The sequence below is a fragment of the Heptranchias perlo genome, chromosome 38, assembly GCF_035084215.1.
Source record: "Heptranchias perlo isolate sHepPer1 chromosome 38, sHepPer1.hap1, whole genome shotgun sequence".
Classification (NCBI taxonomy): domain Eukaryota; kingdom Metazoa; phylum Chordata; class Chondrichthyes; order Hexanchiformes; family Hexanchidae; genus Heptranchias; species Heptranchias perlo.
The window spans coordinates 6,726,720-6,739,384 of NC_090362.1; the positions used below are offsets into that span (position 1 = coordinate 6,726,720).

General features: G+C 43.3%; 1 protein-coding gene across 2 annotated transcripts in view; it reads right to left on the reverse strand.

Annotated features, from left to right (window-relative positions):
* The window catches only part of slc12a1 (solute carrier family 12 member 1), a 120,064-nt gene that overhangs the window by 72,105 nt on the left and 35,294 nt on the right, over nt 1–12,665 (reverse strand). For both annotated transcript variants that reach the window (XM_067973348.1, XM_067973347.1), the window contains exons 5-9: nt 1,491–1,630; nt 1,200–1,310; nt 926–1,037; nt 688–815; nt 499–583 (exon numbers count right to left, since the gene is read on the reverse strand). In XM_067973348.1, coding sequence (XP_067829449.1) covers nt 499–583; nt 688–815; nt 926–1,037; nt 1,200–1,310; nt 1,491–1,630 — 576 coding nt within the window. The remainder of the gene's footprint in view (nt 1–498; nt 584–687; nt 816–925; nt 1,038–1,199; nt 1,311–1,490; nt 1,631–12,665) is intronic.

Genomic DNA, 12,665 nt, shown 5'->3' on the forward strand with positions numbered 1-12,665 from the left:
TTATTTAGAGTTAAAAGTGTGTTCATTTAGTTTTGGATTAATTTTATAGCAAAAAGCTATTCCTGATGTTTGAGTAACTATTATTGTAATGTTAGTATTTTCAGCATCATAGGGAATGAACCTATAAACAAACAAAACTAGTCGTCCCGGAGACAAAAACTTTCCTAGACCTGTCAGCAGTCTGAGGGTTAAGGAATTATCTCAAAGCATTTATGACAAAAGCATTCAATTTTTGAAAATGAAAGACTGTTATATCATTTTTATACTGTGTATTCACAAAGATCTGGGCCAGGACTTTCCACCTCTGTCGTTAGCACTTACTAGCCTGCAATTTCTGCTCATTCATTATATGGGCTTAAAATCCTGAGCTGGCAAATGTAGAAGTGGAAAATCCGGACCATGAAGTACTCTGTATCTGTGTTCATCTGTCTACAATCTCTTGTGCTCATGTTTCAGTTTCTAAACAATCATTATTCAAGAACGAGCAATTTACCTTACCTATACAGATGGCAACAGCTATATAAGTCAAAGCTGTTACTAAGATAGCCAACATCGTTCCTTTAGGGATGGCTACTTGTGGATCCTAAAATGCAAAGTTTTGAGTCACAAAGCTTTGCTTTATAAATTGAATAATCTTAAAATATCAAAAGTAATCATTTTATTTCTTATTAATCATTAGGAACATACCTTTAGATCACCTGAGATGTTGGCACCAGCAAGAATACCAGTAGCAGCTGGGAAAAAGATGGCGAACACGGAAAAGAAACTTTCTCCATCCCTAAAAGAAGGCCCAAAATTCTCCTCGAATACATTGGCTACAAAGGTTAAAAAATATATAGTAAACTGCTAAATCTAGCACTCAAAATTAACTGGTCTGAAACTTTTAATCCCTCCCACCAAACTTGTTCTTTACAATAGAACTTGCCTCGATAGTTAAAGAAACCTTTGCCTTTTTTTTCAGCAGTACTTGGAATGACAGTCCCAATAAAGAAGTTAACAATACCGATAAGAAGAATTATGAGAAGAATAACTTGAGCCTGTTAAAAGACAAAAATAATTCTGCATCAACACCACATTTGTTATCACAGCAAATAACTGACAAAATATCATTTGGGTTTTACCTAAATATGACATAAGACACTTCATAAAAGTAACTGCTACTTTAAGCTGATATTTAAAAAATGTAGCTAAAAACATACCTTTGTTTCCCACTCCATGCCAGCTACAGTTATACCAAGAAGTACTACTACTGTAATGCAGCCTACTATTCGGATATCACTGATTGGATCCACCATGAGTGCATTATTTTCCTACAAAAGAATGCCAAACTGTTGCCAAAAATAATGAAGTTCATAGACAGGATTCTTATTAAAAGTGAATTAATTTATGCTACATTCTCATTTATATTGAAATAAGTTTGTAAAGATGACAGCTGTATATTTAGTTACAAACTTGAATTATGTTTGATACACAAAGAAATATAGTATTACCTTCAGGATATCCACTACTGTTTCTGAAAACCCAACAACATACATGGCCACAGCTACAGCATTAGCAAAGGAAAAAATTAAGCCAATAGATCCACCAAATTCTGGTCCCAAACTTCTGGATATGAGATAATAGGCACCACCTGTTTAGATTAGAAGATAGTTAATTCTAAAACTAGAAGTCACATGTCAATAGAAGTCTGTGCCCAAATTATAATTTTGGATAAGAGAAAGAGCTCCTTGCAGTTATAGTAATTACATGTTCAACTAAGCTAAGGTTGCTGCCCTAAACTACAGGTAGCTCATTTACAACTTGGTGTAAAGGAGATGGCCATTTGACCTTTCTAGAGAATTGGATGGTGAAATTGCTTTGCATCAATTTTTGCTTTGGGAATAATCAAAAATCTTTGGACCTTATTTTTCTCATGTATGATTATACAAATAAAACTCACTAAAAAACAAAAATGTAGTTGCAACAAATTTTTGAATACACAAACCAATTCCAGCATAGGCTCTTCTCAGCATAATTCTGAACAGGAAGTGAATTTCTTACTCCATCAGTTGCCCAAATACATTATCATGAAAATTCTGATAATGGTATTTTTGCTGAGTTAGACAAATAACATGGACTACAGTAAACAGAAGGGATGGTACTTCCCCTCTACCAGTCAGTAGAGTACATTAATGTTACTTTTGGCCTACTGTCAGTGACTCTCATTCTCTCAGCAAAAAAAACAAAATGGAGAAGTGATAAACCCAACACAGGAAAATAAATTGCTATATATTATACACAACAGGAGAAACAGATAGAAGATGATATTGATAAACACTCAGAACTTACTTATACACTTGAACATGTTGATGTGTTTCTGCATGTGTCAGTTGTCAGGCTGATCAAAAGAAATTGCTTTATACCAGCTATTCTCCTTCAGTTTGTAAAGGACAGCTCTAATCTCTTTGTTCCCAATATTTATGACATCACAATCTTTTTGTGAGTATGACTCTTTTAAACACGTTTTGTTTTATATACAATAATTTGCTTTCAGATCAAGTATTTAAGTGCCAAGCTACTGTAAAATCTACACATGCAGAATTTCTGTTTGCCCAATACTCATCCCATAAAAACATACCCCTTTTGAAAGTTACTATTGAATCTGCTTCCACCACCTATTCAGGTAGTGCATTCCAGATCATTACAACTCGCTGCATAAAAAAAATTCTCATCAACCCCACTCGCAGAACTGGATATTTTTGCCAATTCTCTTAGATCTGTGTCCTCTGGTTACTGACCCTCCTGTCAGTGGAAACAGTTTCTCCCCATCTACTCTATCAAAACCCCTCATAATTTTGAGCACCTCTATCACATCTCCCTTTAACCGTCTAAAATTAACATGATATTAGTGTCCATTAATATTGATTGCCATTAGGAAAAAGCTCCAGATAAATTCCCAGATTTATTTAAGAAATTAAAATCTTCAGCCCGTTTGACCTTGCCTGCTCCCCTCAACAGAATGGCAAAGTTTCACTCAAACAACCCTCACCCTTCACAGAGCGAACACACAAGGAATCCCGGAAATGACACGGTAATATGCCCCCTTCATTTAAATGGCTTTATCCCGGAATTAGGGAGGGGGTCAATAGCTGGAAGTCCTGCAACACATCCAGTGACAGAGCAGAGTTGCAGAAACTGCAGGGTCTTAATTCTCGAATGTTTACTTCGGGCAAGTCTGACATCAAAATATTAACAACTGCTCCTTTTATAATAAAAACTGCTCACTTAGACCATACCTATGATTACCAGCAGCTGTAATGTCTTTTTTTTAATATAACTGTCAAAGATGGAGAATACATTCTTTTTTTTTATTCAAAAGGTTAAAAATTCCGGTAAAAAAATCTTTTTCTTTAGACCCATTTTTACTGCTCACAGATAAATTTTAAATTTTAAAAACTGGGGAACTGCAAATAATGAACTATTGAATGTTTTAAGTACATTTTTTAAAATTGAAACTTATTAAAAACTGTATAAGTTGCCAAACTCACTAATAGTGCATCAAATGCTTTTAAGGCAGGGATGTAACTACAGGAACCACAGAGGATAGAGAAAGCAAGGGCTGATGGGTCAGAAAGAAAGAACTTGCATTTATCGAGCACCTTCACAACCTCAGGATGTCCCAAAGCACTTCACAGTGAATTAATTTGAAGTGCAGTCACTTACAATATAGGGAAATGCAGCAGCCAATTTGCACACAGCACTGTCCCACAAATAGCAATGAAATCAGATAATCTGTTTTTGGTGGTGTTCATTGAGGGATAAATGTGGCCAGGACACCGGGAGAGCTCCCTGTTCCTCTTCGAATAGTGCCATGGGATCTTTTACATCCACCCAAGAGAGCAGGCGGGATCTCTGTTTAATGTCTCATCACAAAGACGGCACCTCCAAGAGTGCAGCACTCCCTCAGTACTGCACTGAAATGTCAGCCTAGATTATGTGCTCAAGTCTCTGGAGTGGGGCTTGAATCCACTTCCTGACAACAAAGGAATAAACTGACAGGTGGGAACACAGTTGAGAAAGGGGAGCGACTGATGGTCCAAAAAGGGGCCAAGGGCAGGTCCCATTCTCCTGGTCCTCCTCTACCACAAAGCAGCCAGACTGTGCCCCCTCAAAACAGTTAGACTTTTCCACCCCATGCTCAAAACTCCCTTACCCAGTTGTGCTGCATCCAACTCCCCTTCCCAAGACTTTCCTCCCTACTCCTCAGATTCCAAGCCCCACACTCTGTGCTCACAATGCCCTAGACAGGATTCCCAGTGCTCCTTTAGCCTAGAGTCAGGATTATGTGGCAAGTATGTGAATGCACAAAGCATTCAAAATAAAATTGGCGTGTTAGAAGCATTAATAGCTCTGAAGTGACATGATGTAGGAGCTATAAAAGAGACATGGCTTAAGTTTGGGCAAGACTCTGAACTTAATATTCCTGGTTATAATATTCTACGGATAAATAGGGAAGAAAAATGGGGACAGGGTTGCAGTTTTCTATCATGGAGCTGCAACACTTGTTCTCGGGGATTTGTGTTACGAAATTGTTCCTAGAAGTAAAGGGAATTAGGGGTTACAGGGAGCGGGCAGGAAATTGGACATGAATTTAGATTTGAGGTTAGGATCAGATCAGCCATGATCTTATTGAATGGCGGAGCAGGCTCGAGGGGCCGATTGGCCTACTCCTGCTCCTATTTCTTATGTTCTTAAATAATCTATAGGGATAGAATTAATAGGAAGGGAAATAGTACAATTCTTCATGTGCATTATAAGCTACCAAACAGTGGAGATGAGGTGAAGGGGAAGATCTGCAGACCGTTCAGAGTTATGGAAGAACAAGGCAATAATATTGGGTGACTTTAACTATCTCAAGGTAGACAAGAACAAAGGTAATGTATGTGGTCAAAGTGGGGAATCCTTTTTAGAATGCATCCAGGTCTGCTTCCTAAATCAGTATACCTTGAGCGTCATGATTCACAATACCCTCCACCCACCAGCAGCCATGTAATCTCCTAAGAGAGGCAAAAAAAGATTTAAAAAGCTACAGCTACTTTAGGGAGGGAAAAAAAAATCTAGGAAATTCCTCTTACTCCCTTAGGCAATTAAAACTACTCCAGGAGTCCACACTGACCATGATTTATATTACTTAGTGTTCCATCTACCTTTTGTATTCTGTGATCTCCACCCCAGCCAGAAACTGGTACGGCTCTCTTTTGAAGGTATGCAGTGAATAAGTACTCAATGCACAAGCCAGCAACTTGTTCCATAGGTCTACTATGCTCTTGGAAAAGAACCTCGAGACATCTAACTTAAATGTGAGGTTATGCACTTTGGCAGGAAAAATCAGAGAGCAAGTTATTATCTTAATGGCGAGAAACTGGAAAGTAGTGCAGTACAAAGGGATCTGGGGTTCCTAGTGCAAGAAAATCAAAAAGTTAGTATGCAGGTGCAGCAGGTGATCAAGAAGGCCAACGGAATGTTGGCTTTTATTGCTAGGGGGATAGAATATAAAAACAGGGCGGTATTGCTGAAGTTATATAAGGTATTGGTGAGACCGCACCTGGAATACTGCATACAGTTTTGGTCTCCATACTTAAGAAAAGACATACTTGCTGTCGAGGCAGTACAAAGAAGGTTCACTCGGTTAATCCCGGGGATGAGGGGGCGGACATATGAGGAGAGGTTGAGTAGATTGGGACTCTACTCATTGGAGTTCAGAAGAATGAGAGGCGATCTTATTGAAACATACAAGATTGTGAAGGGGCTTGATCGGGTGGATGCGGTGAGGATGTTCCCAAGGATGGGTGAAACTAGAACTAGGGGGCATAATCTTAGAATAAGGGGCTGCTCTTTCAAAACTGAGATGAGGAGAAACTTCTTCACTCAGAGGGTAGTAGGTCTGTGGAATTTGCTGCCCCAGGAAGCTGTGGAAGCTACATCATTAAATAAATTCAAAGCAGAAATAGACAGTTTCCTAGAAGTAAAGGGAATTAGGGGTTACGGGGAGCGGGCAGGAAATTGGACATGAATTTAGATTTGAGGTTAGGATCAGATCAGCCATGATCTTAATGAATGGCGGAGCAGGCTCAAGGGGCCGACTGGCCTACTCCTGCTCCTATTTCTTATGATTGGGTTGAGTGGTAGTGGCGGGATGAGTACTGGCGAGGTGAGTAAGTGCAGGTAAGATGAGGATGAGGTTTGAGTGGGTGTGAGGGGTGATGTGAGAGTAGTGTTGGCAGTGCCGAAGGAGGTGTGGGGTGGGGGTGGTGATGTGGCAGACGGAGTGTAGGGGAATGAGTAAGTGTACTTACTTAGGCTGACCTACTTCGGTCATTGCAGCGCCTCCTGCACTGTATGCAGGTGGGCGATATGTTGGTGGTGCAGGTGAGCTCCTCTGCCACCTTGAGCCAGGCCTTCTTGGTGGCAGAGGCAGGCCGCTTCTTCCTGCCCGCCGGGGGGGGGGGGGGGGGGAAGATCTCTGTCCTCCCCCTCCTCCTCACCCCATCCAGTAGGACCTGGAGTGAGGCATCATTGAACCTGGAAGCAGCCTTCCCTCTGGGCTGATCCATGCTGTAATTTTTCCTATTTCTTGCAGCGTCAGTCAGTGGAGGACTGCCCCTTTAAATAGGGCTCCTCCAGCTGACAGACCTTACTGCGCATGCACAGTCCGCCCGCCGCGCAGCTCAGCAGTGGGGAACCCGGAAGACCAGCTAAGTGGATTCAATCAGCCTGCGATTGCGTGCAGAGCAGACTGATTTCACCCGGCGCGTTACCCACACGCCCAATAGACCCTCCCGCCGCGAACCCGCCGCCCTGGTAATATCGATCCCATTGTTTCCCCTGGCTGGAGAGTCTAGAACTAGGGGTCATAGTCTCAAGATAAAGGTTCGGCCATTTCGGACCAAGATGAGGAAAAATTTCTTCACTCAGAGGGTTGTGAATCTTTGGAATTCTCTCCCTCAGAGGGCTGTGATGCTCAGTCATTGAGTATATTGAAGTCTGAGATCGATAGATTTTTAGACACAAGGAATCAAGGGATATGGAGATAGGGTGGGAAAGTGGAATTGAGGTCGAAGATCAGCCGTGATCTTATTGAATGGTGGAGCAGGCTCGAGGGGCCATGTGGCCTACTCCTGCTCCTATTTCTTATGTTCTTAAATCTGCTCATGCAACTTAAAACATATGACCCCTGATCCTCTCTTAGCTATCTAATTGAAGTAATTGGTCAAAATGGGCTGCTGATGCATCGGAGGAGGCCGACAGATGGAAATGCAATGCAGTACTATCGCCAGAGTCCAAAATAGGCCATGGCCAGTTTAGGTCCCATTCTCTAGGCCCCCATCCCTCACCAGCATAACGGCTGTTATACCCTGACTCCTTAATACGGCCAGATCTCACCAGCACCCCAATATTACTAGAGTCTGTCCCCATCGATGCCCTCAAACCTCTTCTTTAATGCTGCTGGACACCAGGAACCCCATTCCCAAGTTTCCCCCATCACCTTCTCACTCTCAGATCCTGGGCTCCCTTTCCTAGTGCTCACAAACTATTTCTGTTGCTCACAGGATCACCCCTAATGTTCCCTGACCCTGGGGCCTCCCCCACAATTCCTGACTTCCAAGGATCCCTCTCCATCCATGTACAATTTCCTGCTGCCACACTTTTGCTGAGCTTTTGTTCTCATACTTTGTTGATTTGCTGCTGCTTCACTTTAATAGCACCAATCAAATGATAAGCAGCTAGAAAACTGCCAGCGAGAAATTATTTTCATAAGAACTTGTGAAAACACCCATTCCTGAATGACCAACCATGAGAATCTACCAATAATTTTCTTTTAAACATAAAAAAGTGAATCAATAAAATCAAGCAAAATGCTTCTTGAATATAATTGCACCTGCCATTTATTTTCTTAATAACTGATGTTTCTCATAACCAAAATAAGGTTTTAAGCACAATTAAAACATCAAAAAAACATTTAATGAATAACATGATTACTTTTGAATTGTCTTGTGTCTTTAATACCTTCATTGAAGTTTTTACTTTTAGGCACAGCATTTTCCAAAAGACTGCACTTGAACTTGATATGTTTGTCCAGAGCTATGACTGTAAACTGAAGGCAGATCCTATATCTGAATGTATGCAACATGTACAGTTCTCTACGATGCATCAGCAGCATTTACTATGTCCAACTGATGCAATGCTTGTCTTCAGTTTCTAACAATATCTGCCTGGGAGTTCTTCAAAATTATTTGAAGGAAAGCTAGGGGACTAGTTTGCAAAGCTTTATTCAAGGAAAGCTAATGATTTTTTTTTTAAATCACAGAAAGACTGCCAGAAACAGAAGCAGAAATCGCTTGCTTTTTCAAAATCCTTGAATTCCTCTTGCTTTTTTCAGTGGAAAAGCTGAATGTAGAACTATATTCCAGTTTGCAAAATTTTAAAAAATAATCTGAAAACAAACTGGACAATGAATTTAAAAAGGTCTTAGTTAGCTGAAATTTTAAATAAAAGTCCTTCACTTTTCCTTATGTCAGAAAGCTGAGAAAGGCATTTATTGGATTACATTTATAATTCCAAAACCAAATACCATTTATTTTTACAACTGTAATGGGTAAGTGAAACACTACTTGCTGATGCATGGAAAAAGCTAGTATTGTGAGGCAATTGCCTCCAACTTCTTCAGGTATAATTAAATGCTGATCAGAGGATGGTGCCATGAAGTGACAAGAAAAGCCACCTTCCTTGGAAACTACTTCATGTAGCACCACCTCCATTTCACCAAAGAAGGGATAAAATGCTGGATGTATCATCACACGCCTACAGATTCAACCCTGAACCATGGGTTTCCTTTCTCTTCATTTCTGCCTTTTACTGCTTTGCCCTCTCCCGCTTCAGCATTGGCAAAGGTACCTATTGGCTGAAGTGCCCTCAGGCTATTCTAGGGCTGTAAAGAATTTTGTCCCATTCTGCTACTTTAAATTGTCCGCAACCCTTTAAATTTCAGCCATATGCAGTTTTCAATTCACACCGGTATAATAATGAACTGGCCACAGAAAATTAGGTGCAAGTAGCACAGTTCACTTCGGATCAGTTAACAACTGTTTCAAACCATTTGGGTGTAAACTGCATCCACATTGGAAAATCTAACCTATTGGGCCCGATGTCAGCAGGGCTGCGGGTTCTCGGCGGGGGGCTATCGGGCGCGTGGGTAATGCGCCCAGTGAAATTAGTTAGCTCCCCGCGCGATTGTAGCATACAATCCACTAATTGGATCCACTTACCTGCTCCTCCGGGTTCCCCACTGCAGATCTGCGCGTCAGGTGGACTGCGCATGCGCAGTAAGATCTGTCAGCTGGAGGAGCTCTATTTAAAGGGGCAGTCCTCCACTGACTGATGCTGCAACAAACAGAAAAAAATCACAGCATGGAGCAGCCCAGGGGGAAGGCTGCTCCCAGTTTAATGATGCCTCACTCCAGGTATCAATACATGGGGTAAGGAGGAGGGGGGAGGACAGAGATCTTCCTCCCGGCGGGCGGGAGGAAGCGGCCTGCCTCTGCCACCAGGAAGGCCTGGCTCGAGGTGGCAGAGGAGGTCACCAGCACCACCAACATATCGCCCACCTGCATACAGTGCAGGAGGCGCTCCAATGACCTCAGTAGGTCAGCCAAAGTGAGTACACTTACTCTGTCCCCTACACTCCGTCTGCCACATCACCGCCCCCAACCCACATCTCCGCCCCCAACCCACATCTCCTTCTGCACTGCCAACACTACTCTGTCACATCACCCCTCATACCCACTCAAACCTCATCCTCATCGTACCTGCACCTACTCACCTCGCCAGTACTCATCCCGCCACTACCACTCAACCCAATCCTCATACAATCTCATGGCTCTATCTCGTACTCACCCTCATGCATTTCTTTCACGGCCAGCCTCATTCATCCTGCCACTACCTGTGCTGCAGCCACAGGGCATGCATCACATATGTGCAGTAGGCAGCGTAAGGCAAACGTGTCGTGAGCATGAAGGGGATGCACAAGGGTGTTTGAGGGTTTGTCATGGTTGTTACTTATATTGAATTTCTGACCAACTCACATCACATTATATTGGCACCACTGCCATGTCTTCACGAATCTTGTCTGGTCTGTGCAATAATGCCCTTTCCTGAGGATCACTATGAAGACCCACAACTGATGCCACCCATTGTGTCACTGCAGAGTGGGTGTAGGTGTATTCGCAGGGCTCTTTTGTGCAGACGGCTGAGAGACGTCGGCGATGTCCCCGGTTGCACCCTGGAAGGATGCGGAGGAGAGGTTGTTGAGGGCAGTGGTGACTGACAGCGACAGGTAAGAAGATGGTGCTCGGGCCAGCCGGGAGCAGCTTGGCATGAAGGAGGCTGCAGATGTCCATGACTACATGTCGAGTGACTCTGAGCCTCCGTGTGCACTGCTGCTCAGTGAGGTCCAGGAAGCTGAGCCTCGGTCTGTGGACCCTGTGGCGACAGTAGTGCCCTCTGCGACGCATCTCTCTCTGCGGTAGCCCTCCCTCCTGCTGTGCAGGTGGATGTGTCACAGCACTCTGTTGTGGAGCTCCACGTGTCAGAGGTGGACGGCGTGGATGGCGAGGCTGGTGATGCTGTTCGCCCTCCGAGGAGGTCATGACTGCAGCTACGGCGGCCCCCATCCGGATGATGTACATCTGAGGGGGTCCACAAGGTAGGTACATGTGTCTGGACACCGGGGTAAGTGTGCAAGTTGGTGACTTTGATTGTCAAGAGGAGGGTGGTGGAGGCCAAACTTTGTCCCAAGTGTCAGAGTGGCCTCCTGCAATGAGTGAGGGTCTCCCCCCAACCTGTCAAATGGACCTTTGCAGCTGCCACAGGCTGATGGCTGCAACAGGTCCATTTGAACTGGGAGTGTTTCCCCCAGAACGGGAAACAGTCCCAGTTTGCTCTAAAATCCCAACCCTCCTCACATAATCCCTTAATCAGGTCAGTTAATGACCTGAAATACCTAAATAAATACTTTCAATTGGCATCCCGCTGGCTTTAATTGCCTGCGGGATTCCCACCAGCGGGGGCTGCGCGCGCACGCCGGCGCATCAGCAGGGAACCCGGAAGTGCGTGGGTTCGAGGCAGGCTCCAGTCCCGCTCCGGGATTTCACGATTTTCGGGGCCCCCCCGCCAGGAACGCACCCGATAGCGGGTGCTAAAATGCTGCCCATTATGTCCAGTCTTTGGCTGGAAAAGACATACTCATATATTACACTCATCTCTAACCAGCTGTCATTGAGTTGAGTGAGATCAGCATGCTTCTTGATTCTGGATGTCTATCTTGGCATTAGAGTACAACTGAAAATCTCAGTACTGAGTACTAATTTTTCAGGAGGTATCAGCCGTTACTCAGTTGGTAGCACACTCTCCTCTGAGTCAGAAGGTAGAGACTTGAGCACAAAATCTAGGTTGACACTCCAGTGCAGTACTGAGGGAGTGCTACACTGTCGGAGGTGCCTTCTTTCAGACGAGACATTAAACTGAGGCCCTGTCTGCCCTGACAGGTGGATGTAAAAGATCCCGTGGCACAGTTTCAAAGAAGAGCAGGAGAGTTCTTCCCAGTGTCCTGGCTGATATTTATCACTCAACACCATCACAAAAACAGATTATCTGATAATTATCTCAATGCTGTTTGTGGGACTTCACTGTGCGCAAATTGGTTACTACATTTCCTACATTACAACAGTGACTACACTTCAAAAGTATTTCATTGGCTGTAAAACACTTTGGGAAATCCTGAGATCATGAAAGGCACTATATAAATGCAAGTCCCACATAAGAGACTGTTAACTAAGTTAGAAGCCCATGGAATCGAGGGAAAAGTACGGACTTGGTTAGGAAATTGGCTGAGCGAAAGGCGACAGAGAGTAGGGATAATGGGTAAATATTCACATTGGCAGGATGTGACTAGTGGAGTCCCGCAGAGATCTGTCTTGGGGCCTCAATTATTCACAATATTTATTAACGACTTAGATGAAGGCATAGAAAGTCTCATATCTAAGTTTGCTGATGACACAAAGATTGGTGGCATTGTAAGCAGTGTAGATGGATACATAAAATTACAAAGCAATATTGATAGATTAGGTGAATGGGCAAAACTGTGGCAAATGGAATTCAATGTAGACAAATGTGAGGTCATCCACTTTGGATCAAAAAAGGATAGAACAGGGTACTTTCTAAATGGTAAAAAAAGTTAAAAACAATGGATGTCTAAAGGGACTTGGGGGTTCAGGTACATAGATCACTGAAATGTCATGAACAGGTGCAGAAAATAATCAATAAGGCTAATGGAATGCTGGCCTTTATATCTAGAGGACTGGAGTACAAGAGGGCAAAAGTTATGCTGCAGCTATACAAAACCCTGGTTAGACCGCACCTGGAGTACTGTGAGCAGTTCTGGGCACTGCACCTTACGGAAGGACATATTGGCCTCGGAGGGAGTGCAGCGTAGGTTTACTAGAATGATACCCGGACTTCAAGGATTAAGTTAAGAGGAGAGATTACACAAATTGGGGTTGTATTCTCTAGAGTTCAGAAGGTTAACGGGTGATCTGATCGAAGTTTATAAGATATTAAGGGGAACAGAT